Here is a 24,123-nt window from a genome sequence, read left to right as displayed (position 1 = left end):
TTAATTTACACAGACTGAAAAGAATTTAGTGAGGCAGAGTTGTTTAGTTCCTTTAAACATTAACTCCTGAACTGTTCTGCTTTCTGGCACTTGAGCCTTTTCCCAGTTTATTTTACGTTGGGATGATACCACATGTGAACATGGACAAGTTGCAGTCAGTGTGTGTAATAAAGAGGCCCTAAACTGAGACTCTATGCACATCTTTATACATAGATTCATCTCAGTACAGGTCGATTCTGTAATCCCGCACTTTGCCTTTTTCGGGGTATTTCATATTCTTCAGTTAAACAGATCATTAGATGATTGACTTGCAATGTATAGATTATTTAGCTGTATCGTGACACTATCATTATCATGAGCAACGTATCATAAATGTTGTTGTATCTTATTGTGAGTGACTCTCTAATTCCCACCCCTATACCTCTTCACACTGTCATGACGGATGTACTAACTATGATGCAAATGAGCATATTTCCATACATGTGTGTGAGTGGAAACAATTTAATGGATAAATGGATAATAATTAACCAGTGCTCCAGGGACAGACTGTTTTGGTCGCACATGTGCCCAAAAATCTTTCAAGTGCGACTAAACATTTTCGTTGGTCACACGCCTGAAATTTCAAAAAATGAAGCCTGCAAAAATGTTTCTATTTAACAAACACTGAGTGTGTAAGCAGTTGCTTTTGAACAAATATTAGCCAATAAACATATTTTCTGTGGATTATTTTGTCAGTTGTGCTGAACAAACCTTAAAAGATCATTTTGAATTGGGCTATTGACTCCTTTTTGTCATGAAAAATGCTCTTCTACATAACGAATTAAGAAATTAAATTAAAACAGTTAGGCGCACTAGTGCAACCAGTGTAGAAAGCAAGCCAGGAGCCCTGCTAACCTTCTCCTTGAGTTTGCATGCCACAGTACACATAATCCCCTGCCTGGAGTTCAGTCTTTATTTTCTTCAGACTTACACCTGCTCTCATGAGTTCAGTTCAGTACAGTTATTCTACCTGCGGGCAGCCTGAGGCTCCCATACTGATGATGACACAGTTGATGTTTATGGGCCCAGCAGAGCCTCTCTCTCTGTCTCAGGGGCAGTGTAGTGCATGTGTGGTACGGAGGGAGGGGAGGGGGGGCACTGATGGCTTATTCAAACAACCCACAGAAAATAAGACAGCACTGCTTTTCAGCTGGCGGGGGGAAAGTAAACTGGTCTGACCGGTGTGCATGCAGCTGCTCAGGGCTTCAGTTTGAAAAATAAAAAGCATTTCACCTTGCTCCAGGAAGCAAGAAAAAGAGGAGTTAGAGCAGAGAGGTTCAAGACTTCAACTCAACGCTTTTATCAGCAGACATGTGACGGACAGGAGGCAGTTTATAGATAAATGACACTGAAGGGAGGGCTCAGCAGCTACATGAACAGTTAGATTACGACCAAACACAGGTGGGTGGATAAGTTTAGCTAACACACATATTCACAAACTACAACAAGAGTAGAAACTTAGCTAAACATGAGCGACATATAGAACAAAAAAAAAGAGGGCTTTTATTACCTTTAGAGTACAAGGCTCTGGGAGCATTCAGGTCGAGGTCCCCGCTGAAAAGGGTGGTAAAGTCAGAGGGCATCGCAATCCCTCACACTGAGAAACCGGACACCCCTCACTCAGATACAGCGTGACGTCGGTGGACGTCCTTTACTTTTCTCTCTCTTGACTGTCACAAAATGTTAAAAGTTGTTTTCGGAGTAAACCGTAGTTGTTAACTTGACCCTGTCCTTATAGCTGGCAAACCGTCTCCGCCGTCACTCGGCTGCTGTGTCCCCCCTCGGTCCGCCTACGACGCATGTTGTTGTCAGCAAACGGCCCGAGCTGCTCTGGCACCGAGAGCCACGCCCACACAGGTGACGCAATACGTAAAAATGTCCACGTAGGGGTTAATTATGATATTTCCACAGAGGATCAGTCACCTCACAGCAGAGCCCCTTTGATGACATGTGGTTTTGATATTATGGATTCAAAATGCAGCAACAAGCATATGATGATATGCTTTATGAAAGGAGGACGAGATCTCCAAGAGGGAAAGTAGTTATTGCATTACTAATAAGGTTGAAGAAGTACACATCAACATTTTACACAATTTACAACCAACAAATCTATATTTATTTAAATCTTTAGACACTGGCAACAAATGCATGTTTTTCTAATGATAAACCAGAATCTTTAAAACATTTATTTGTCTGGAAAACTGTGTATTGTGTAAAATGAATGATAATATCAAAATTGAGTATAAAAATGTCATTATGTACACGACATTATTGTGAACTTATTAATTATGTATGGTAAATTTCACATACACAAATGTAGATTTCCCAAAATTTCCCCAAACTTTATAGGTTTCCTGTGCAAGTTTAGAGAATATATTAAAACTCTGGCACTGGTTTTAAGATTAAACTTTGTAATAATTTGATGATAAAGAGAATGACATTCATAACATGACATTTAAACATCGAGCCAATCATCTACTCCACTCCATGTCCATTAGCGGGTGAATTGTGGGAGCAACACACTGAAATGGTGAAAAGGGCATTTAAAGGCAACTGGCAAAAGATATCGCGTTTGTACCGATGTTTATAGTTCACAGCTCTCCAGATTGTATTACAAATTACTATTTATTTTGACTATATAAATGAAGTAAAATGATATCTTGTTGAATCTAATAATATCTAGAGGTAGCAGCATCATTTGCACGAAGAACTGTAGTTTTTTTTTAATCAGTTATTTCATGCAGCCACCTTGTTTTTTTTTTGTATTAAAAGTGATTCAGTAATCATGCTTTCTTAGCTGCTATGTACTATGTTATGTATTATGAGTACTATGAGATACGTCTTAGATAAACTTTAAAAAATATCATACTTACAGGGAGTGATAACAAAAGGTGGATCGTGTTTCTTTATAAAAAAAATGTCATCGCTGAAATTGAATATTATTCGGCTCCTTCTACACACTTACTTGTGAGAAACATAATTATATACATAACTGAAATATGTTGCTGAAATTTAGGATGACAGCCGGTCAAATGTTGTTGTTTTTTTGTCAGATTGATGCAAACAAAATGTGTCACCAAGTACCAATTAATATATTTTTTGGAATAAAAGCATGTTGTACCAGATTTAGTCACAGAAACACAAATTTATTTGCTTAACAAAATATACTGCAGCCTAAATACAGTGCATCAGTGCATAGCATAAGTATTATCCTCAGTTCCTACATTCTCTCAGTGTTTCAGCTTCTCTGGAGAGAAATGTTAATAATTTATAGACTTGTAAGGACTTAATATTCAGTCACAAAGCATCAACACGTTGGTTTGAATAAATTAAGCAAGCTATGGCAAGCATTTACTGAAGCAAAGCATTCTGTAGCAACATTTTAACCATCACGAATATTCCCAGAAGAAATCATCGAGAGTCCATTATTTGAAGCAGATGAAACAACTGGCCTCTCAGTTAGGCAGTCGCCACCTTGTTGCTTAAATTTGAGTCCAAACAAACTGCAGAGTTTCATCAGCATCAGGTCCACAATCTCATCTTCTTCTGATGGCTGTAAGAACAGTGAGATATATGTTTCATGAGAGGCTGTTTCTGTAATGGTAACATCTCAGTTCAGACTTGGCATGGGTGAGTTACCTTGTGATGTATCTGCTCTTGACTGAATGCCACCAGAATGACAGAGATGAAGAGATTCAGGACCACAAAGGTCATGAACACGATGCAGGAGCCGATGAGAAAGGCACCAAGCACTGGATTGTAATTCAGCACCTGCGGGATCAGGAGGAAGACATACACTGAAGAGGGGTCACCTGTCATAATCTGCTGTGGAACAGTTATAATAGTCTAATGCCAACCTCTTCATAGTTAAAAATGCCAAGCTGCAGGCTGATCATGGTCTGTGCTGCATCCAGCAGAGTCCTGTAGGAGTACAGCTTCCAGCCATACATCAGGTTAGACTGAATAAAAGAAGAAAGTTTACTCTGTATGAAAGTTCCCCTTTTGAATTAGTTTTATTTCACAATGTATAGCATGTTGATGTTAAGTGTGGGAATCTGCTCACAGCGATGGAGTAGGCCAGGAACATGATGGTCATGACCACCAGGAAGCCTGAAATATCAGTCCAGGCTCGCTGCAGTGTGGCTGTGATCATGTGCAGCTTTGGGTTCAGCCTCAGCAGGTGCCACAGTTTGATTGTAGCCAACAGCACCAGGAAGGCAATCAGATACCCGAGCACTGCATCAGCTTTGGCCGTCCCATGGAAACTGGCGTATCTGGAGACAGAGCATGAGAGGACAGCGTCTTGTTTTAACAATCTATTGAGAGAGCTTTGGAATTGATTAAGGAAATAATAGTCCATCTAGTAATGTGTACTTATTAGTTTGAACTTTTACGGCAAGTAGAGGATAGATGCATTATGTCACCTACACACAGACTGATATAAACAGAGCCAGGGCCAGATGTACCATAAATGATGTGTACGCACAAATACAGTTTTTGTCGTGAATCTAAAGAGTTTTATGCATCTGGTGCCAGCAATTACAATGTTAATGTACAAAAAGAACGGTCAAGAAAATCCTTGCAGCACAGTGGCAGAGATCCCAGGCTCTATGTAGTTAAGGTATGGTTTCCAAATTTTATAGAATTGGTCTGATATTTTATACATGTAAAATATTTGAATGGCACTGGCGTTGGTACTTTTTCATGAATCTGCTGCAAATATATGTTCTTCCTTGCTGTGTAAATAAGAAGACAGTACAATCTGTTATTGTTTTTTAATTTGATCTATCTGGATGGAAGGCCCAGGATGAGGGTCCACCTCCAGTTCCAGACCCAATTTTTTTTTCTATTTCAGATAGCAGACGTGACCTTTGCAGCTTACAGCATGACCAAATACAATGTTTTCCTATTTATTGAGACAAAATCTAGTTTAAATAACTTTAAATAATTTCTAAAGGTGTAAATTAGGTATTTTCTCTGAGCTTTAAGTGTGAGATGCACTGACTCGCTTCACTATGTTAGATAATAGAAAATGAACAAGCAAAATGTACAATAAATGAGCAAAACTTGTTAATCATACCAATATTAAGATTAGATCCGTAAGTATACACTTGTAAAGGTTGTGTTTTTCTTATTGCTTACTGGTCTTTGTGGTTCTGGTAGTACTCAATGTCCCGCTTTCCCAGTAAGGTCCTCTTGATGAAGACAGACAGCGCGCTCCAGCTGAGGATGATAATGGCCAGCTCCAGCAGGTTCCACTTACTCTTAAAGTAAGCATATCTCTGCTGCTTCATCAGCTTTCCCTGTCAGGACGAGAGGAGTTTGTGTGAGGAACTTAATTATCATTGCTAGTGATGATAGTAAATTCAAGGTGTGGTGAATTCATACCTGGACAAACATGTAATAGATGATAAAGAGGAAGTAGATGGCTTCGGAGGCCATGACAAAGACGTGAAGGCCGCCGGTCGACGGGTAAAGACGCACATTCTGAAGCTCGCTGCGGAACTGGAAAGCTCCTGGAGGAAACACAACATAAGTCTCATAAATAAGTGTCAATGCAGCTCTCACACAGGTAACTGAACTCTGACTACTAACCGATGGCTGTGGTCTCCAGCATGAGAGTGACGATGCAGAAGAGGTTGACGTTGGCGTTGTACACTGTGAACTCCATGAAGATCGCCTGGGTGTACACGTCAAACCAGGTGTTGTCATGAAGATACTGAAGGGTTCTGAAGAGAAAAAAACATGGTTAGATGCACAGTATGTAATTTCTGCTGCTAGGGGTCTCTCAATCAAAATAAAAACAATATAGTAAGCAGCATTGATGAAAATCTATCTTGACCTAATTTCCTTAATGTATAATACCTACTTGCTTGAATTTTGTGAATCTGGCCCAAGATCCACCACAAATCCTCCTCCTCTGTAGAGCTTCACGCTGCCCCAGATGGGGTACGCCCTCAGTTCACCCTGGGACTGGTACGTCCATGGACTATTAAGGTTGACTGAGGCGTTATCAGCCACATAGTGGCTCCAGCCTGGACCATAGGAGCCCATGTCCTCCAGCTCCCATGAGTACGGAGCATGGCAGTCCCGCTCAGGCTGCTGCATGTAGGGAGCCACAGGGCAGGAGTTTTTATTCACCCTCACCTGGCGAAAACGAGCGTTACCCACCAGCTTGGAGTTCCCATCTGTGATGAACCCTGTGATAGATTTTCAAGTGATTTTATTCGTCACAGTCAGTCCTAATAAATTCTACTTTTAGTCACAACTAACATATTTTATACCACACAAGCATGGGAGTCGGACAGTTAATAACTTCACAACATACTGACCTGGGTGCTCTCCAAACAGGTTGCTCAGCAGAGTTGTGTTTGCCCAGGTGAACACATCCTGAATACTCATACTGTCTGAGATGTCTCTGCTGAAGCTCTGTCGGATGTGTTGGGTCAGAAAGTAAGCATTGGGGTCCCTCTGACCGTATGCCACCAGAAGCAACATCCACATAAATCCCATGTAGACTGCATCATAAACAAATATCTTACATCGGCATCTCAAATTGTATTACATTACATCATGTGTTGTTATGTATTATCGTGCTTTCCTACCCAGAATCTCCCTTATTAGAGCAAAGACTTTCTGCTCTTTGATCATGTTGTTCCTCATCCTCTCAATGTCAGTGGGAGGTGGCGGCTGATAGAAACTGCAGGTACTGTCTCTTCTTGCTGCACGCACCGCGTCAGGATCATCTGATGAGAGTAATACTGGACTGATATGTTTTGTTTTTTCGAACTAAAGCAAAAATTGAAAACTGTGGAAAAAAAAAAAAGTACCTGTGTTTCTCAGACTGTCATCTATCTGAGGCTCTCCGTACTCCTCCTGGTCAACTTTCTTCAGAACGAGAGCAAAGAAAGCAGCAAAACCAAGAACCTGTGGCGGAAGGAACCTCATAATGATGCATGTGCTGTAGTACTGTAAAGGACATCTGTGACGGTCATGGATAGCCTTGCAAATGTTTATAAAGCAATATATATACATACATTTGACAATAAACAAAGAATCAATAAATTATTTTATTATTTTACAAAGGAATACATCTTATTTTATTTCTCTATTTTTCTAAATAAATTTCTTTTAACTTAAATGACTAAAACTGGTTTTATCTGTGTTAATGTAAAATGTGATGATTTAAAAATGTGTTGATTAAAGTTGCTGCATTGCATGAAGCACTTTGTAATATAGGCTTTGACAGTGTCACATAAACATTAATATCATTTACTTGGCTCTGCGGGGCCTTGTTGTTAATATGTTTTGAGATGTGACAAGAAGTAGTAGAAGTAATATCAAAATTTGATTTTAATCAGTTAATTATAAATAGTCTCTAAATTCTATTGTTTTCTTAAAATCCCATGTTGTCACTTGTATAGCACTTTGGATCGCATTGTGATTTGTTTGAATTGTGCTATTTAAATAAAGTTTGAATGATTGATTGATAAACGTATCAGTATTGTAACAATTTCTTAAGGACTAAAGGCTGAACATTGGTTGGAAAGCTTACTTTATGAATTACTTTCTACACATTTGCAATGCTATACATGTTATTACTGTGTACTCTGATGTTGAACTGTAATGTCGCTCACCTTCAGAGGTTGAGTGATAAACAAACTCTCAAAGAAGGAGACCACCATGGAGATAAGCCAGCTTATAGAGCGGTCTTTCCCGTACGTCAGACCGTACATCATGGTGAAATATCCCGACACACCACTGGTTGCGATCACCAGTATCCAGCCAACAAACACAAACCACCACGGCAGTCCTCCTTGGCAGAACTTCTTTTTGGCGGAGTCTCCGTTGATGCTCTCTTCTGGACTGGGGCTGCCGTCCAGCTGGTCTCCTTCCAGGCTGGACGAGGGGAGCCGGTACTCCAGGAGACCTTTCATTCCCTGAACCTGCTGCATGGCTCTGTTGTAGCTTCCCGGGTTCGGAAAACGAGAAGGTCCCAACAAGCCCAGCTCCTTCTCAACGTGACGCAGCTGCCTGTACAGGTACCTGCTGTTGTTGCTCTTCTTCTGAGCTTCATCTGAGGTCTTCTCAGGGCTCCCACACACACTGTCTTCTGTCCATGTAAAAAAAAGGAATCATCAAGAAATCCTTCAGGGTTATTAATTTTCTGTAATAGACAATATATATATTTCGACTTTACCAATTCAAAGAAATGTCCTTTCATGTCAACATAATCAATTTGGACCACTGACAGCATCCCAGATCACATCACTGTCACAAGATCTATCTCAATAAATAAATAAAATTAAAGATACAGTTTTTCCTGTACCTTAATCCAATTGACGATGAAGAAAATTATAATACTTTTTTTAAAATAAATTAAAGTTTTTATCTGCCCATCAAAAGTAATATGAATCAAGCCAATATCATCAGGAAAATGCAAAAATACTACTTTCCTATGTATTAAAAGGCCATTAAATTGTTCAATTTTCTGTCTGTTTAATTGGATCAGTCAATAAAAATCAGAAACACATGATATGAAGAGCTCTGTAAAGCTTTACCTTGTAGATTAACTGCACCTAAGCTGAGGATCATAGAGCGTTCCCTCTTGGAGGCGTCACTGTAAAAGTCTCCCGCCGCTCGGTTCTGCTGTCTGATGATGTCCTCCACCAGAGACAGCAGAGTGTTGATGTCAGCCTGCTGACCAGACCGGAGCTCCAGCTCAGGCAGCGGACTCTTCATGGCCTTTGACAGTGACTGAGCAATCCTCTTAATGTCCTAATGGAGACACCACATTGAGCACTTCAGACAATAGAAGAGTTATTATTACTTATAAAAATGACTGAGGAGAATCTGTTTCCTCACCTTGATCACAGTGTCTGGTGTGATGTCCTTCAGCTCTTTATGAGGGGAAGAAGTCTGTGAGGGAGAGACTCGACCAGTCTTCCCCTGTTTAGATGCTGAATCTGTTCTGGTGGACTTCTCTCGAGGACGAGTGTTTCTGAAGATGCTCACAATGAGGAGATTGATGGGAAACATGATGATTGAACTTTGAATTCCAATCATAACTTGTTGCCAGGTGAACTCTATGTGACCTGCAAAGTAAGTTGAGTTTAAACAGATGTGATTTTTTCTACAGATCTCAATTTAAAGGTCAACACTACAATACCAGTTCAACTTTCCCTGCCCCAGGTCATTGTCATCCAAAAGTTCAATGCAAAAATCTATTAGTTACATTTTTTTACATTAATGCTGAAAATCAGAAATAATCACATTCATTCTGTGTGTGCAAGGCCTAATTAAAAGTATTCTGTTATGTAATTAAATTATCTGAATATTTGAATTCAGTTACCCACCCAGGTCCATGGTCTGCTCAGAGGGGTCAGTAGGGATGCCCCAAAACATGATGCTGGTGAGCATTGTGCACAACAGCAGGGAAAAACAGCAGGAAACTCGCTGCACACGAGTGAAAGTGCTGCAGGGGGGCCGACTGATGACAGAGAACCAGATGTGGCCATCACGGAAATCCTTGGCTGTCTTCATGAAGAACAGGTTACTAGAAAATATTGAAGAAAAAGCATAATTGGAGTCAGGAGAATAATAAATCCAATTGTGAAATGCTTGGTGATGTGTTATTACCAGATCTATAGCTGGTCTTACCTAAACCTCTTCAAATCCATTTCCGTTGCAACTGGGAAGACCTTGTCAAGAGTGCACTCTCCCACATCTACAGCCAGCCAGGAGTTACACAGGAAGTGCCATTTATGACCACTCTCCAGATCCTGCACCATTACTTTGTTGACATACCTGTGTGTAACATCACTAATTAGTACAAACTCAAGCTTAACTGTGATTGAAGTCAGTCAGTCTTGCCCTGTAACTCATACCAAGCAGGGTGGGCTCCTGAGTTGTCGTGCCACAGCCTGATGCTCTGCAGATCTCCGAGGGAGAAGTGTGTGGTCAGCAGAAACATGTCCATCCCACCCCTCTCAAACACTGGCTTCTCAGAGTCTGTCAGGTGGTGGGGCTCACTTTCCCCCTCTGTACCCAGAAGAGTTATCGTCACCTAAAACAATCAAGATGAACAGACATACTCAAAGTTGTGTCAGCATCATAACTGTTATCCAACAGAAGCAGCAGACAGGTATGTTTTCTGTTAGTGGATCATCACCGACCTGAGAGGAGGTGGCTGCACCATGCCGATGCCCTGTGCTGAAAGTTAGCATGTAACGATACTCAGCCAACGGGTCGTTATCCTCGAGCACTGTTATCTTGACCTACGAGAGAGTGGAAGACACAGTGTTCGGGGATTTGTTTTTATTGGTTAATTCAATGACAAAAAGTAAATGTTAAACATGAACATTAAGAAAAGTGAAAAGCATTTCAGAGACTACATAAGATATAATTCAAACAATGATGTTCTCTCTCACAAAAATATGTAATAATTTTGTAGTAGGTAGCAGTTTTTTCATTGGTACATTCATGTAGGGCTGCACCTAATTATTTTACCCGATTACTTTCACTGTCAATTAATCGGTGAATTATTTTCTCAGTTAATAGATTAGTTGTTTGGTCTAAAAATGTCTTAAAAAGGTGAACATTTTCGATCAGTGTTTCCCTAAGCCCAATATGATGTCCTCAAATGTCTTCTTTGTTCCACAACCCAAAGATATTCAGTTTACTGTCATAGAGGAGTAAAGAAAAAAGGAAATATACATGTGAATATACTATATCTATAATTTACTTTTACTTGTATTTTTGCTACTTGAGTATATTTAATATCAGATACTTTGACTTTCAATCAGGTACTATTCATATGGGTGACTTTCACTTTTACCAAAGTAATATTTTAACTCGATATGTTTATTTTTACTCAGGTATGAGTTCTGGGTACTTTTTACAACCCAGCTGAAAACAGGGGTGCTGCACTTTACAGTCTGCTGTGGTACTGACACTGTGAGCATTTCATATTATATGTGTGAGCAGCAAAGTCTGAGCTTCCCAAATTGTCCGGCACTTCAAAGATTCAATGACATTATGTGGTGGAAGTGTTAACTGAGAAGTACCTTGGCTGAGTCCTGGATGTCTTTCCTGCGCGCCCACACAACAACCATGACATAAACAGCAAAGATGGCCCCCACAAAACACACCACCACAGGATTGTTGGTGAAAGTAGCAAAGAGTTCTGCGGTGCGTGACACGTCCACTAAGTTCGGCATGACAAAGAAAGAGCTGCCGAAGAAAGTTAAGTGGTTACAGAGGCACTGAGTGACCAGAGGCGTGGTGAGCGGACCGACCTGTATGAAGAAATAAAGAAAAAGAAAAGCCACAGCTCACTTTTCAAGAATGTACTGATACAACCACTGTGGATGTGTGTTATTGTTTTTTAACTCACTCTGCAGCCGTCTTCACTCCAAGAAGACTCAGTTTCATTCCAGTATTTGCACTGGGCAGCGATGGAAATTACATTAACAGTGGCATTGACGGATTTGACGCCTGGCTCTACGATTGGCTTCATAACAAGGAAGTGCACTCCAACATCTCCTGTTCTGTCTTTGGGACTCAGCACCCAGGTGTATTTCTCCCCTGTGTTAAAATGACAGAACTGTATTCAGCCTGTCCGACTTTAAATAAGTTCACCCAAAACACAAAGGAAATTTGAAGTAATGGATAATCAATACACCACACTGCCTCTCTCGAGTACAGTTTAAATGTGACTTTCAGACATATTATTATAAAAAGTAAATCTGTTTTATATTACCGTCTGTGGCATTCTCTAGAGGGATCTGAGTCTTAGCCACATGATTCTCATCATTTGGATAATCTTTGTATCCCAGGAATAGCATGAAGGAAATGTCTTCAGACGGCTCCATTTTCAGCACGAGTGTTACATCCGGCGAGGGGACGTCAATTATTAATGTGCTGAAATTGGCAAGGTCCAGGACTGTGCTGTTCTCCTGCCCAACGTCAAGTCTTGGCAAGAGAATCTGAAAAGCCAGAAAACACATCATTCTGAACAGTCTACCAGTGCAATCCAAAGTAACTAAAAGTACCTCTACAAAATACTACCTCTATCTCTTCAGGTAAGTTCTCTACAGGGATGACAGTGCCGTTCACTCTGGCGAGAGAGACGGATCCGACAGCTCCTGTGATGTTGTCCTCCTTCCAAGAATATGGATTTGTCTCAAAACTCATCATCTAGAAGGAAGTGGGCACATAGATAGGGCAATTTGTGCAAAAATGTAACTCATGACTTTATTTCTGTTGGTTCCATAGCTGTAGACGATGTCAGATTTTAACAAAGTTTTGAGATTCGACGCTTCGTTCCTCCATTTTCTGTTTCCAGATAAGGACTCTTTATTTCTGAGGAATGAACAAGTCACTGCTGCCATTTTAACTGGTCTGGGTATTACGGATGTTTAACAGTAAAACCTTATACATCCCACACTGCTGACCCCTCCTACCGTGGAAACAAACTTTTTAAGACACTCCTGTGTGTCCCCCACAGTACACACACTTACTCTGACATCTACTGGCTCGTCTGGAGAGACAATATGAGCAGGCAGTGTGGGGAAGGAAAATCTGGAGGAGCTGTTCTTCTGGACATTTATATCCTGCATTTGCATCTTTCCTGGAGACACTCTGCAGGAAGCATAATCACAATATTCTTAGTGACTTCAGCAAACCCTAGTTTATCAAATACATGTTCTAGCAAGTGTCAGTCATCTCTTACCTGTTGACATACACGCTGATCTGACCAGAATCAATGATGGCAGGCTCTCCGTTCAGCTTTTTATTAATCAGCAAAGCACTTTGGACATTGTTGATCCCAGTGAGAAGAAACTCTGAGACTTTTTTCTGATGAAAACATAAACCATCTTGTTTGGTAAAGACCATAGAGGACAGAGGAAAGATAGATATTTAGCAAGTAATCAGTGATAGTTTTTTCCTTACATTTGATGAAACGTTCAAAATATTACTGGCTGCTTCAACTATTGGTGTAGCAGCTTGCACAACTTCTCCATCATCACCGTCTTCCTGATTAACGCTGACAGTGCTGAGGGAGGAGCTGAGGTCCACCAACAATGAGCCCGCTTCTTCCTGGAGAGAAAATAAAGCAACAGAAAAAGATTGGAGAGCCGATGGACATTATATCTAGAGCAATACAGTTTATCTATTGGATGAGAAAGGCAGTTGAAAATGCTTTTAAGTAGTGTGGTCTGCATGTTCCTGCAGATTGCACTTATTGCTGAGTCGTATTCAACAATGAAATGCTTTGAATCCTTAATGGCACATCAGCTCTAGAGAGTCCATGCTCAAAATTTAAGCTTGCTTTTAATTAAGAAACAATGGCTAAGATATCATTTACAGCTGGTGTTGCTATTCCATTAAGTATTATCATTGCCTATTTACAAAGGGCTGTCTGTACTGCCTGTTTTCCAGTGGACATTTGTAGATTTCTTAATGTTGCTGTACTGATATACTGTACGGTACTTGAGCAGTTGGACTGAGCTCGTCGGGATGCTTGGTGAGTCCAGCCACAGCTCTGGCCGTCACTCGCACTCCCTGAGTGGTGTTGCTGGGTGTCTCCAGAAGAACTGTGGTCATTCTGGTCAACATTTGCTCTCTGAGCTAAAGGGGAAGGAAGTTCTGATCAACATCACGTTGCTCTCCATGCAAGTTGTAAATACAAGTCAACTGATAGAGGATTTTTAAAGGCTAATACATTACTGCTAGTTTGAAACAGGAAAAAGCTGATAGGTGATTAATCGACAAATAGCCCTTCACATGTGGGGAAAAAAAATACTGATACTATACTAATACTTATCTTTGACTTTATTAGCAACTGGATAACTGATAAACTGAACATTTAAGTCTAAGTTATCAATAAATCTGGATCATTGAACATCAAACTCAAAATAAAAACTTAATAAAATACATAAATCTGGAACTGAACATCAAAAACGTCCAAAATCTAGGTTAACCAAACTGATCAATGGGTCGACTTCTAGTTGTAAGCCTCACAAATATCATTCTGTTACCTTCATTCTTGCATCCTTCTGATCTTGGCCGGCCTCTTTGTTCAACATATCAGAAACTGAAGAAAATAGTTGTCCGAGAGCCTCGCCAGAGAGCAGACCCTGCTGCTCTAACTGACTCACAGTATCCTCCACTGCAGATTGGAGAGCATCCACAGAGGTGCCGGAGCTGCTTCTTCTCACCTTGAGGAACATTAACAATCACTCTAAATTATTCAAGACTTTTACATGGACAGCCTGTTTTGCCAATTTTAATTTCTCTGATCATGGTAGATGACAAACCTGAGTGGAGACCGTGGTGGTGGCTTCCTCATATTCATTTTTCACAGTCACCACAACAGACAACCTGTAATTGTTGCTCTTATCTCCGAGAGGCAAGAAGACAGATTTCACCTCATTTGCATTACTGCAGCGTAAATGTTGGCCTTGAAGATAAAAGAGACAATTTAGTAAAAGTTGTGATGAATTCTTGATTATGTCTCAGTTTATGGGTTGTTCAATAGTCATAACATTAAAATGAATAACAGGCAATCATTTTCACTTTAAAATTTGTTTAAAAGTGAAATAAATCAAAAGAGACAGTGGTGCAAATTCTCACCTGTGTCTGTTTTGAAGCAGTAAGAGCATCCTGTGGAGCAGAAAGAGCTTGCTGTGCAGGTAATGTCAAAAGCATCGAGGACTGTTCCCGACCCTGGAGAGATGCTACATGAGGGGGGGTTGGGGGTTGTAGGTGCAGCAGTTGCAGCTGGTTCAGTTGGTTCAGGAGCTGGTATCGGTAACGTGTATTTTGCAAAACCTGGCTCCTTCTTGCCTTTAAAAAAGAAAAACACACATTTAGTAAAAAATCGATTTATCAGCTTCTTTCAAAGCCAGAAAGTGTAAAAACGTCTTCATTTTAAGCAAACAAAATTAATACATAGTCTCGAACGAAGCACTGCTTTTTAAGAGTCGTTCAAAAATGCTTAAATCCCTCTTTATATTAACACTTAATCTGTATCTAAAAATGATCATTGGCAATGGGATGAAAACGTACTGTAAGCAATCACACTGATGTTGTGCAATCTGTCCCTTGAAGCTTTCAGATGTTGGCTATGTACAACATACTCAGTGCTGCCATCCTGCTTCTCAATAGATGGCCTTCTACCTGCTTTGGAGTAACATCTGTGAAGGTCCTCCTGGAAAAAAAAACATTGGTTAATACTGTAAGTGTCTGACATATTAATCTCTCAGGCAACAGTTTAAAATCAATTAATGATGGATATGCTGATTCAGACTCACCATCAAAGGTTTGGGGTCCTCAATATGCCAAACTACGTCTGGGCAAGTTGTCTCACAACTCAGTTTTAGCTTTACATCGTTGTTCACATTTACTGAAGCACAATTATCACAACTGCAAGAATAAAAGTAAATATATAACTATGACCCATTCCAACTACATATATACAGCTTTACAATATTTGTTGTATGTCAACCCCTGCAATGATCTGCAGAGTAACTATTTTGAGAATATCTGAGCTTAAACAAATGGACAACTTTTACCTGATGGTGACGTCTGTGAATTCCTTCAGAACAACAGTGACGCACTTTGAATTTGAAGCAAGTTTAACAGATTTCCTAAACCAGGTAGTTCTCCTCACAATTACAGCGTAAAGGAAAATATCAAATGGGTCTGGAAGGCAGTCTTTTTCCACAACACGAGTTTCATCCTGTGTTTTGTTTCCACACTTGCATTCTCCTCCTGTATGAAAAGAAGCAGAGGTAGAACTTAAAAATAGAGATTACAGTGTTGCTGTTGTATAAAGAAAAAAAAATTGGAATCACAATTACATGGGATGGACAAATAACAAGAACACAAAGCAACCAAGTAAAACACTGTTTCCCAACCTTAGGGTGCTGACCCCCACCAGGGGTCGCCAAAGCAAAGGGGTGTAAGAGGTGTGAGAAAAGTTCTTTAAAAAATCAACAGTGGGCTTACATCTAGGAGTTTCATTCAGTTTTTAAATCTCAAAGGACAAGGGCATGGGGAAAACCTGAACACAAGCTAGATTCACTGAGCCTTCACTCTGCCATACAGCCTTGTCCTGCACTAGAAAAGTAGGAAGTTTCACAACACACCCTGTAGTAGAACAACACCACTAACTTCAACCTCAGAAACCATCATCCAATTGAATCAACACCTCTTCGACACAGTGAGTTTATATCCACAGTAATGTCCCAGCTATGATAGTGTGTTTTTGGAGGTTCTGTGTTCTATTGACATACAAACATTATCCTGGCTTCAGAAATCTGAATAAACCCTCATCCTGGTTTTGAGAAACCAGAATATGCTAGTTGGAGTATGCTGATGGAAACCAGAATATGTGAAACCAGAGGACCTTCGCACGTTTCTGATCATTGGAATCAAAATATGATGATTGATGACATAATGGTGATCTACACTGAAATGAAAGCTTTTCTGCTGAATCAAAGTGAAAGTTGGGCTGGTAGAGATGAATTGTATTGGTGCGCTCAGCTTCCCTTTCTGGTGATCAGATGGGGAAAACAAATCCAGCTGGGTACAGACACTGAGCATTTAAGCTTCACTGTTCTTAAAAAGTTTTTGTTTTGGATCGTGTGTGTTCCTCTAACTGTGTTCACCCTGTGTAATTATTTTAAACGTGATTTAACTTTTAAAAACTAAAACGTTAAGTGGTGAATTAATTGTTGTACTTACTACATTTCCATTCAAATGTGAGTCCTTTGCTGGGTAATGATTCAGTCCAAGTTGTGCTCAGTGTGACACTCTGAGTGTAGTCGACCAAATTGTTTGGAGTAGCAATTATTTTCAAGTCATCAGAGCCGTCTGCACTCATATTACCTGTCTGTGGATGGAAACAAAGTCATTGTGCTGCAACAGAAACAAACATGTACATATTGATAATTTAATGTTAGGTGTCACGCTCATCGTATACATACTGTGTCTCCATATTCATCTGGTGACCGGTCAGAGTAATTCTGACAAGCCCAAAGTATGTTCTTTAAGTCCACGTCCACATCAGAGGTGGAGAAGGCATTCACAGCTCGTACCTTCACCTTCGACAATCCTTCACCAAAACAAATGTTTTTCAAGATCACTAAGCACATGCATTATATGCTATGGGTTTTCATTTAGTTACAGTACAGCTTAAGCTGAAGTACCTTCAAGTGGGCTGGAGAATGTATAAGCTTGAAAGCTCCCGTTAAGCATGTCTCTGGTCTCAGAGATAGTGTCCATGGCTCCAGTCAGAGTGAAGAGCAGCTCCACAGGGGCTCCTCGCTCCAACGAAACACCAATGATGAGATCGGTAGAGTCTGGACAGTCGTCTCCCTCCACCGTCACTGACACCTGCAGGCCTTCGACAGGCTCCAGCAGACACAGCTCCAGACCAGTGGACACTGTGTGGGCTGTGACCCTGTTAGAGGCAGTTAGAGTCAGGTTGTGGCAGCTATGTCCAAGCTTCTCCAGCACAGGGGCACTCAGTGTGATGTTGTGGGGTGTAATCCCTGTGTCCACAGACGAGTTTGCAACCACATGGTCTTTATGTTGAATTGTGTAGGAAACATTTGTACCTATTTACAGGAGAGAAAAACAAGGGAGTCAAATTATTCTGTATTTTTGGAGAAGCGGTTTATTGGAGCCATTTATCCCCTACAGTGTAAGACTGACTTACCTGCCTCCACTTCAACTTGGATCTGAACAGGTCTACCATAGAGAGCATTGAATTTAGTGCCATCTGTTGACATGTTCCTGCTATAGCATGTAATGAGACCAAACTCTCCGACGGGCTCCTGAATGGTGATGGATTTCTGAGCTGTGACATGCCAGTCACTGGTGCTGCATTCCACTCCAACCATAAAAACACCAGGACGGCTGAACATGTGCCTCACAGTGCTCTCCATCCTGTAAGTGAAAGGTTTAATAGTGTTTAACTACTACATAAATAAAATCAATGAATAAAAAAAATCTATCTATCTATCTATCTATCTATCTATCTATCTATCTATCTATAAAATGTCAGAAAACGCTGAAAAATATCTATCTGTGTTTCCTAAAGCCCGAGATGACATCCTCAAATGTTTTGTTTTGTCCACAACCCAAAGATTTTCCAAAGCTAGAATCAGAGAACTGCTATTTTACTTTCTATCTGGTTGAATGCAAAGTATTGCTCACTCTGCTGGGCTGTATGGATCAATAGTGTGGCCGTCTCCAGCATTCAGTTTGCACGTGAGGTTTCCCTGAAAAGGATGAAGGAGCCACTTCACGGTGATGGTGACATTATCAAAGACGGCCGCCAGCTTGCTCATCAACAGGTGGAGTCCTGAGAGGAATTTATATGTATCCATGTTGTAATAAAAGTTCATCTAAGTTCACTCAGCAAGGCAATCATTTGAATGAGTTGAAAGTCAACTTGCAAGTTTAGCTTGAGAGGCTACATAGCTCTGCTGTCAAAGGAGATGAAAGGTGAAGGATAAGAAATATGGTTGCGTCATTACGAGAGGAATACAAGACATACACAACATAGTCTGAGCATGACGACATCAACCGCAACTTTGGCTAAGTCCAACTAGTTGTTAACTACACATAACCCATGACTTTGTGCTCCCGTCTAGTGGAAGTAAAAAAGGACAAATCTGACCATGTTTGCAGTGGTACTCTACAGACAGGTAACTTCCAAGCACAGGACACGGTTCACCGAAAGAGGTCAGATCCACTGGAGCCTGGCAAGCCTGCAGTCCATGACAATGGGCTGGAATGACACATAAGTCAAGTAAACGATTCAGTACAATTTTCATCCTATCCAACTCTCTAATGAGAGGGTCTCGTAGCATCTAACAGCTCTTAAAGAGGTATATTAACAATAAGAAGAAACACCAGATATTTGCTTCATAATTGCATGAACTCCTGTGGCATTACTAATCCCAGACTGAGATGAATGCGAATGTATTTTTAACACCAAAGTCTATTCAGCTCCTAAGAGTGGATTTGTCTAATGTCTCCTCTGGAAATATAATCCTTTTGTCTGCAGTCACAGGGCAATCATAGCTTTTGTGTTTGACACAAAGCATGAAATAAGAACGTAGCTTAAGAGGATTTTTGTAGGTATTCTGTTGCAGCGGCTTTAACAAAGTCAAATATGTTCCCATAGATGCTATTGTTAATGCAAATGTGCCTTTAAACAAAATGTTCTATTATTTAAAGTACCAAATCGCAAGTTATGTAAATAATTTGTCAAGTCATTATATATATACATATATATATATATATGTATATATATATATATATATATATATATATATATATATATATATATATATATATATATATATATATATATATATATATATTGCATGTATTTTTCTATCATAATTGCTAGAATGTTAATATGTAACATTAAAAAAGTGGTTCTCTATGTAAAATAAAAAATAAAGAAAACACTTTTGTATACCTGTGACTGAATCCATGACATCTATCCAGCTGCACTCCTCCTGGGAAGATGTAGGCGCGGCTGTGAGTTTAGATCGGCAGTAGTGAATTGTTTTTCGACCATAGAAGCCGTCGTCAATCTCTATAACTTGACCAGAACCACATTGCAGTGTTGCATTTTGGCCATCACACGCGATAGATCGCCCTGAATCTGAGGGGGGAAAAAAAATCAAGAATCAAACAAGGGGAGCAAACACAACATAAGTTTAATGCTAGACGTTTATTTATTTATTTAGCAGTGCGTACCAAACTGGCAGATGAAGTTGAGCTCCTGAGTACAGTTCCCTGTGGCTTCCCACTGGAAGCCTGAATGTCTCAGGACATGTCCACAGGCTGTGTGTGCATCTGGACTGTTCTCCCAGTTACTATAGCTGACGTCTGAGCCATCCAGCCATGCAAGGGAACCTGGGAAAGGACAAAAAATCACAAAAAATAAGATTGATCAAACTTTGATTTTGAATTCTGTTTCTAAGTTAAACTGCTGCAGAAAATGTTAGCGCCACAGATGTTAACAAAAGCTTGTTAAGATGCAATTTAAGGATCATAAAAGAACAAAGCAACAGATTGAGCTGGTGACAGGGTGAATGAATGACAAAGACTCATCCTCTGTGAGGGGGAATAAAAGGCACATCTGTAAATCAAGCCACTTGACAGCAAGCCAACTGAGACGCTCAAATGAATGAGAAATATCTCTTTTTACACCTGCTGATTGAGGGAGATATCTTAATGCATCAGTCCTCTAACAAATGTCAGTAAACAACCACACTGCAGGTCTCTACAATGGACATGCAAGCTGCCTAATGAGATAGCAGCTAAGGCAATAATCCTTATTTGTGACATTTTTTCACTCAGTTATTAGATATTTAATCATTGATCACAGATATATCAAATACTAACTTATTTCTGAAATGGTTACAGGCTTTTATTTTTAATATTTACCACTTTCATTCCAGTTGGCCAACAGAGCCCTCAAATATATGTAAACTCACTAAATAAAGCCATTAAAAGTCATTAAGTTTCTACTCTGGTTCCCCTTTCCACATGCCCTCTCACCCTCCGAGGCAGCAGAGTCGAGCGTGAGGTTTGGAGCTGCGGGTGCCAGCCCCAGCCACCAGTCCTTCCCCGGCTCTAGGTGCTTCTGAAGAAACTGCTGGATTTCATCATTCAGGATGAAGGCCAGGTGTCCTCCGCCTCGCTCACACCATCCCTGGGCACTGAGGAACGATCGATGCAGAGCCACAAATTCATAACAAGAGCCATCAAAACCCTCCTGGTGCTCTGGACAGGAGAGAGCCTCTGTATCCTCCTCAGCATAACATGTCCAGCTGAGGAAGAGAAGAAGCAAAGTTAGTGTGGGAAAAGTGGTGCTTTCCATCTCTGTGACCACCTGCACACTGTTCAGACTCTCTTAGAACATCATGTCTTTAAAGGGCACTGACGTCAGCAACTCTTGAGGACATTAGGATGGCTACCTTGATGGCTGTCCAGCTTTGTGTTGTGCACATAATTCTTGTGCACAAACAAAACCCAGGCCTGCAGTGAAAAGGCACCAGATCCCACTGTCAACAGCCACTAATTGCTCCTGTGCCTCCATTAATGCAGGGGCCCACAGCCTGCAGAGTGAGATAAGCTTCTCATTCAGACCTGCTCCTACCATGAAAATGTCAATCTGAACTTTAGAAGGAGCCAGATGCTTCAACTTTCCCGTGGGCCTGTTGTTGTTCAGACTGATATGGAAGGTTGAACCAAAAACATTGGTGAAAAGGTGGTAGCCTTTTATTTTACATGGGTTTATCTCCCAACTAAACATTATAAAATTATAACTATTCTTACTTTGTGAAGTCAAAATGTCCATCGCGAAAATGATCAAGTCTGGACAATTTGTATACTTTGCATATGAAAAGACAATATTTTGTGTATCTTTTTCTCCAGCCTGGACTCAAACGATGTAGGCTTCATTCTTCATTTAATAAAGAAGACATTTTTGATAGGATAGATAGAGCAAGTTCTTTGGGAAAACAATTCACAGCAATAGGTTTCAGAGTTAGCAAAGCTAGCTTCTTTTCCACGTGTTTCTGTACAGTCACTATCAGATTTCATACATTATTTTAGATTGTTAATCTATATTATCAATGAATTCTTCATTATTTCTCATAATTTTTAGTTTATTTTATGACATACTAAGTATAATAATTGAATTTTGCAAAAATGGGTCAAAATATTGTACTGTAGCTCAGCTAGCTAAGTTAGCGCTAACGTTTCATGAATATATATGAAACATGAAAAAAACAACATTTTGAGCTTAGAAATATTATGATTAACATTTCATCTATCAAAAATAATACATTAATCAGTCCGGTTTTTCTTCTTAAACATATACGTAATTTAATTATTATTTATTACCTTTGTTTTGCTCATTTTTTATAACTGTTAGAAAAATGACCCCCCTGAAGTACCCGGATGTCTGACGTCATAATGCTGAGACGAAGCTGTCTGAGGACATGACTTGTTGAGTAACCGGTGTGGATTAAATAAACGTCCCGTGGTTAAACTGACGCCACATCTTCACAATGTTGTCTTGTAAACGGAGCTTGGGCAACACAATGATTTCTGCTCTGCGGGTTCTTCGCAGTAATCAAGTAAATACGCTTTATTCGTCCTTGCACTGCGGCTCAAACGGTGTGTCTGTGATGCTAACAGCAGTTTGCTAATTTGACGCAGCTCACCGTCGCTCCTCGTTTGTGCCTCCTCAGGTTGTTGTTTCTGGCTGTGCGCAGAGATGTCTGTCCACACAAACAGACGGAGAGGTACGCATCGCAGAGATACTGAAGGAGAAGTTTCCGTTAGCCTCGTCGCTCAAAGTTGTGGACATATCAGGTAAACAGATCTATCAGGGGACTGGCTGTGTGAAGATATAGGGATTGACACGGTATTTAGCTAAACTTAACTGGCAAATCTAGCTTATAATAGACTTAAATGTTCCCATAACACCCACTTTCCCCCATTGCTATCTCTTTAGTTCTGTAATTAACCATATATTATGTATGAGCTTGCTCCAGCTCTTCACTAAACCTGTGATGTTTACACTGAATGAAATGTCCAAACACAAGACTACTTTTGTGTTTCTGGCTGCATCATTTTTATCAAATGAATATATTCCAGATGTTCAAGAAAGTCAACACATCATAGTAGTTATTATCCATATCTGTTATTGTGGTTGTGAAGAAACCAGGTGGTTGTACACTTGAGAAATTGTTGTTTTTGTGATCCTGTGTTGTGTTCAGGTGGCTGTGGGGCCATGTATGAGGTCCATATAGAGTCCAGTGAGTTCAAAGGAAAAAGGACCATTCAGCAACACCAACTAGTCAACCAGGTAAATCAGAATAACAATCCGCCCAGCATATTACCTCTGGCGGTATAAAATGATGAATAGTACTAAGCTATTTGTGACATACTGCTCAGTTCTAGTTATTAATGAATGAATCCACCATGATGCTCTATCTGTTTGTCAACCGTGCTTGTGAGTTTGTAAGATTATCCCGATAACACTGGTGAACATGTTTGTGAAACACTTGCAGATGTTTATACTTGTAGCCTACAAGTTGATTTTTACTCAGTTGTGTGTTATGTTTTGTCCTCCACAGGCACTCAAAGAGGAGATTCAAGGAATGCACGGACTGCGAATATTCACTGATGTTCCCAAACATTAGAGAAAGAAAGCCCTTCCACAGTTGACCTCCAGCCTTTTCCTTTGCTCATCATATCTATTGTGAATGTACAGTTTTAAGAAGGATTTTGTTTATTAAAGAACCTCCATGATAATTGCTGATGCGCCAGTGACAAGTACTAAGTTATCGTTTTTTATAAAGAAGTTAGATGTCTTCTACTCTGAGATATAGTATAAAATCAGTGAAGGCTGCAATACGTACAAAATGACTTGGTGAAATGCTTGGAAAATGTCAAGTCATGTAGGTTTCTTCCCAATTTGGGAACCTCGAAGGGTTGACAGCGTTGCTGGTGTAATGATAAGCAGTTGAAGTAATAAATACAGCCATCTCCATGAATAATGGAGAATTGCTACAGACCCAAAGTCAGATTGTGAACATTATTTTGTAATGTCATCAACACAATTTGTGTTACCTGCCCATTAAAGTTGATTGCTTTTAAATTGATTACAAACCATTGTCTTGTACATAGACCTTGAAAATGTAAGTTAAGCAGCTGCTTCCCCCTCCACACTTTCTTATTGATCTAATAAAGAAAGCCATAGTAAAACTAGAATCATTTGCCACATGTAGTTAAATAAATCTTGGTATGCACGAGCCATGAGATGCTTGGCCTCACTTTTATTTGTTCTTCAGTTATAAATGTATACAAACCATATTTAATATTAATACTGGAAATATAAATGCTCTGCTGTCAGAGGCAGTTGGAGAGCATGGACAATTTTTGCAATGTAAAATTTTGGCCAACTGGTGCAAACAGTTGAGCACTATTAAAGTTGTTTACCACAGATGAAGCGTTAAAGAAACATGAAGGAAT

General features: G+C 40.0%; 3 protein-coding genes across 4 annotated transcripts in view; 1 reads left to right on the top strand and 2 right to left on the bottom strand.

The window, feature by feature from the left end:
- The window catches only part of nfat5b (nuclear factor of activated T cells 5b), a 39,381-nt gene extending 37,586 nt beyond the window's left edge, over positions 1 to 1,795 (bottom strand). For both annotated transcript variants that reach the window (XM_073464049.1, XM_073464050.1), the window contains exon 1: positions 1,550 to 1,795. In XM_073464049.1, the coding sequence (XP_073320150.1) occupies positions 1,550 to 1,622 (73 nt within the window). In that variant the 5' untranslated portion in view covers positions 1,623 to 1,795. The remainder of the gene's footprint in view (positions 1 to 1,549) is intronic.
- A 1,626-nt stretch (positions 1,796 to 3,421) lies between these two features.
- Positions 3,422 to 20,956, bottom strand: LOC140994282 (polycystin-1-like protein 2). The gene is given in 41 exon segments (XM_073463848.1): positions 3,422 to 3,592; positions 3,679 to 3,810; positions 3,897 to 3,998; positions 4,103 to 4,313; positions 5,182 to 5,342; positions 5,428 to 5,555; positions 5,635 to 5,768; positions 5,909 to 6,239; positions 6,372 to 6,557; positions 6,645 to 6,785; positions 6,870 to 6,966; positions 7,677 to 8,152; positions 8,601 to 8,817; positions 8,905 to 9,134; positions 9,396 to 9,595; positions 9,700 to 9,846; positions 9,927 to 10,105; positions 10,215 to 10,316; positions 11,106 to 11,371; positions 11,404 to 11,625; positions 11,801 to 12,026; positions 12,109 to 12,237; positions 12,561 to 12,681; positions 12,773 to 12,897; positions 12,994 to 13,140; positions 13,534 to 13,671; positions 14,082 to 14,261; positions 14,361 to 14,503; positions 14,677 to 14,889; positions 15,112 to 15,253; positions 15,357 to 15,468; positions 15,618 to 15,816; positions 16,792 to 16,939; positions 17,034 to 17,161; positions 17,256 to 17,666; positions 17,768 to 17,997; positions 18,268 to 18,415; positions 18,734 to 18,844; positions 19,544 to 19,732; positions 19,828 to 19,986; positions 20,635 to 20,956. Coding segments are annotated over 41 exon segments (7,554 nt in total).
- Positions 20,957 to 22,071: 1,115 nt separating this feature from the next.
- bola3 (bolA family member 3) lies at positions 22,072 to 23,905 on the top strand. The gene is made up of 4 exons (XM_073464480.1): positions 22,072 to 22,220; positions 22,335 to 22,458; positions 22,866 to 22,954; positions 23,226 to 23,905. The coding sequence occupies exons 1-4, from the start codon at positions 22,152 to 22,154 to the stop codon at positions 23,289 to 23,291; spliced, it is 348 nt and encodes a 115-aa protein (XP_073320581.1). The 5' UTR covers positions 22,072 to 22,151; the 3' UTR covers positions 23,292 to 23,905.
- The last annotated feature ends 218 nt before the right edge of the window (positions 23,906 to 24,123 follow it).

Source organism: Pagrus major, chromosome 4 (assembly GCF_040436345.1).
Source record: "Pagrus major chromosome 4, Pma_NU_1.0".
Lineage (NCBI taxonomy): Eukaryota > Metazoa > Chordata > Actinopteri > Spariformes > Sparidae > Pagrus > Pagrus major.
This window is presented reverse-complemented; position numbering and strand designations above follow the sequence as displayed.

What these genes read in the sequence shown, in the direction of transcription:
- bola3 (XM_073464480.1), top strand. Translation starts at nt 22,152, where the DNA reads ATGTTGTCTTGTAAACGGAGCTTGGGCAACACAATGATTTCTGCTCTG. An exon ending in GGGTTCTTCGCAGTAATCAA is followed by an intron (nt 22,221 to 22,334) that starts GTAAATACGCTT and finishes GTGCCTCCTCAG; the next exon opens with GTTGTTGTTTCTGGCTGTGC. An exon ending in CAAAGTTGTGGACATATCAG is followed by an intron (nt 22,459 to 22,865) that starts GTAAACAGATCT and finishes TGTTGTGTTCAG; the next exon opens with GTGGCTGTGGGGCCATGTAT.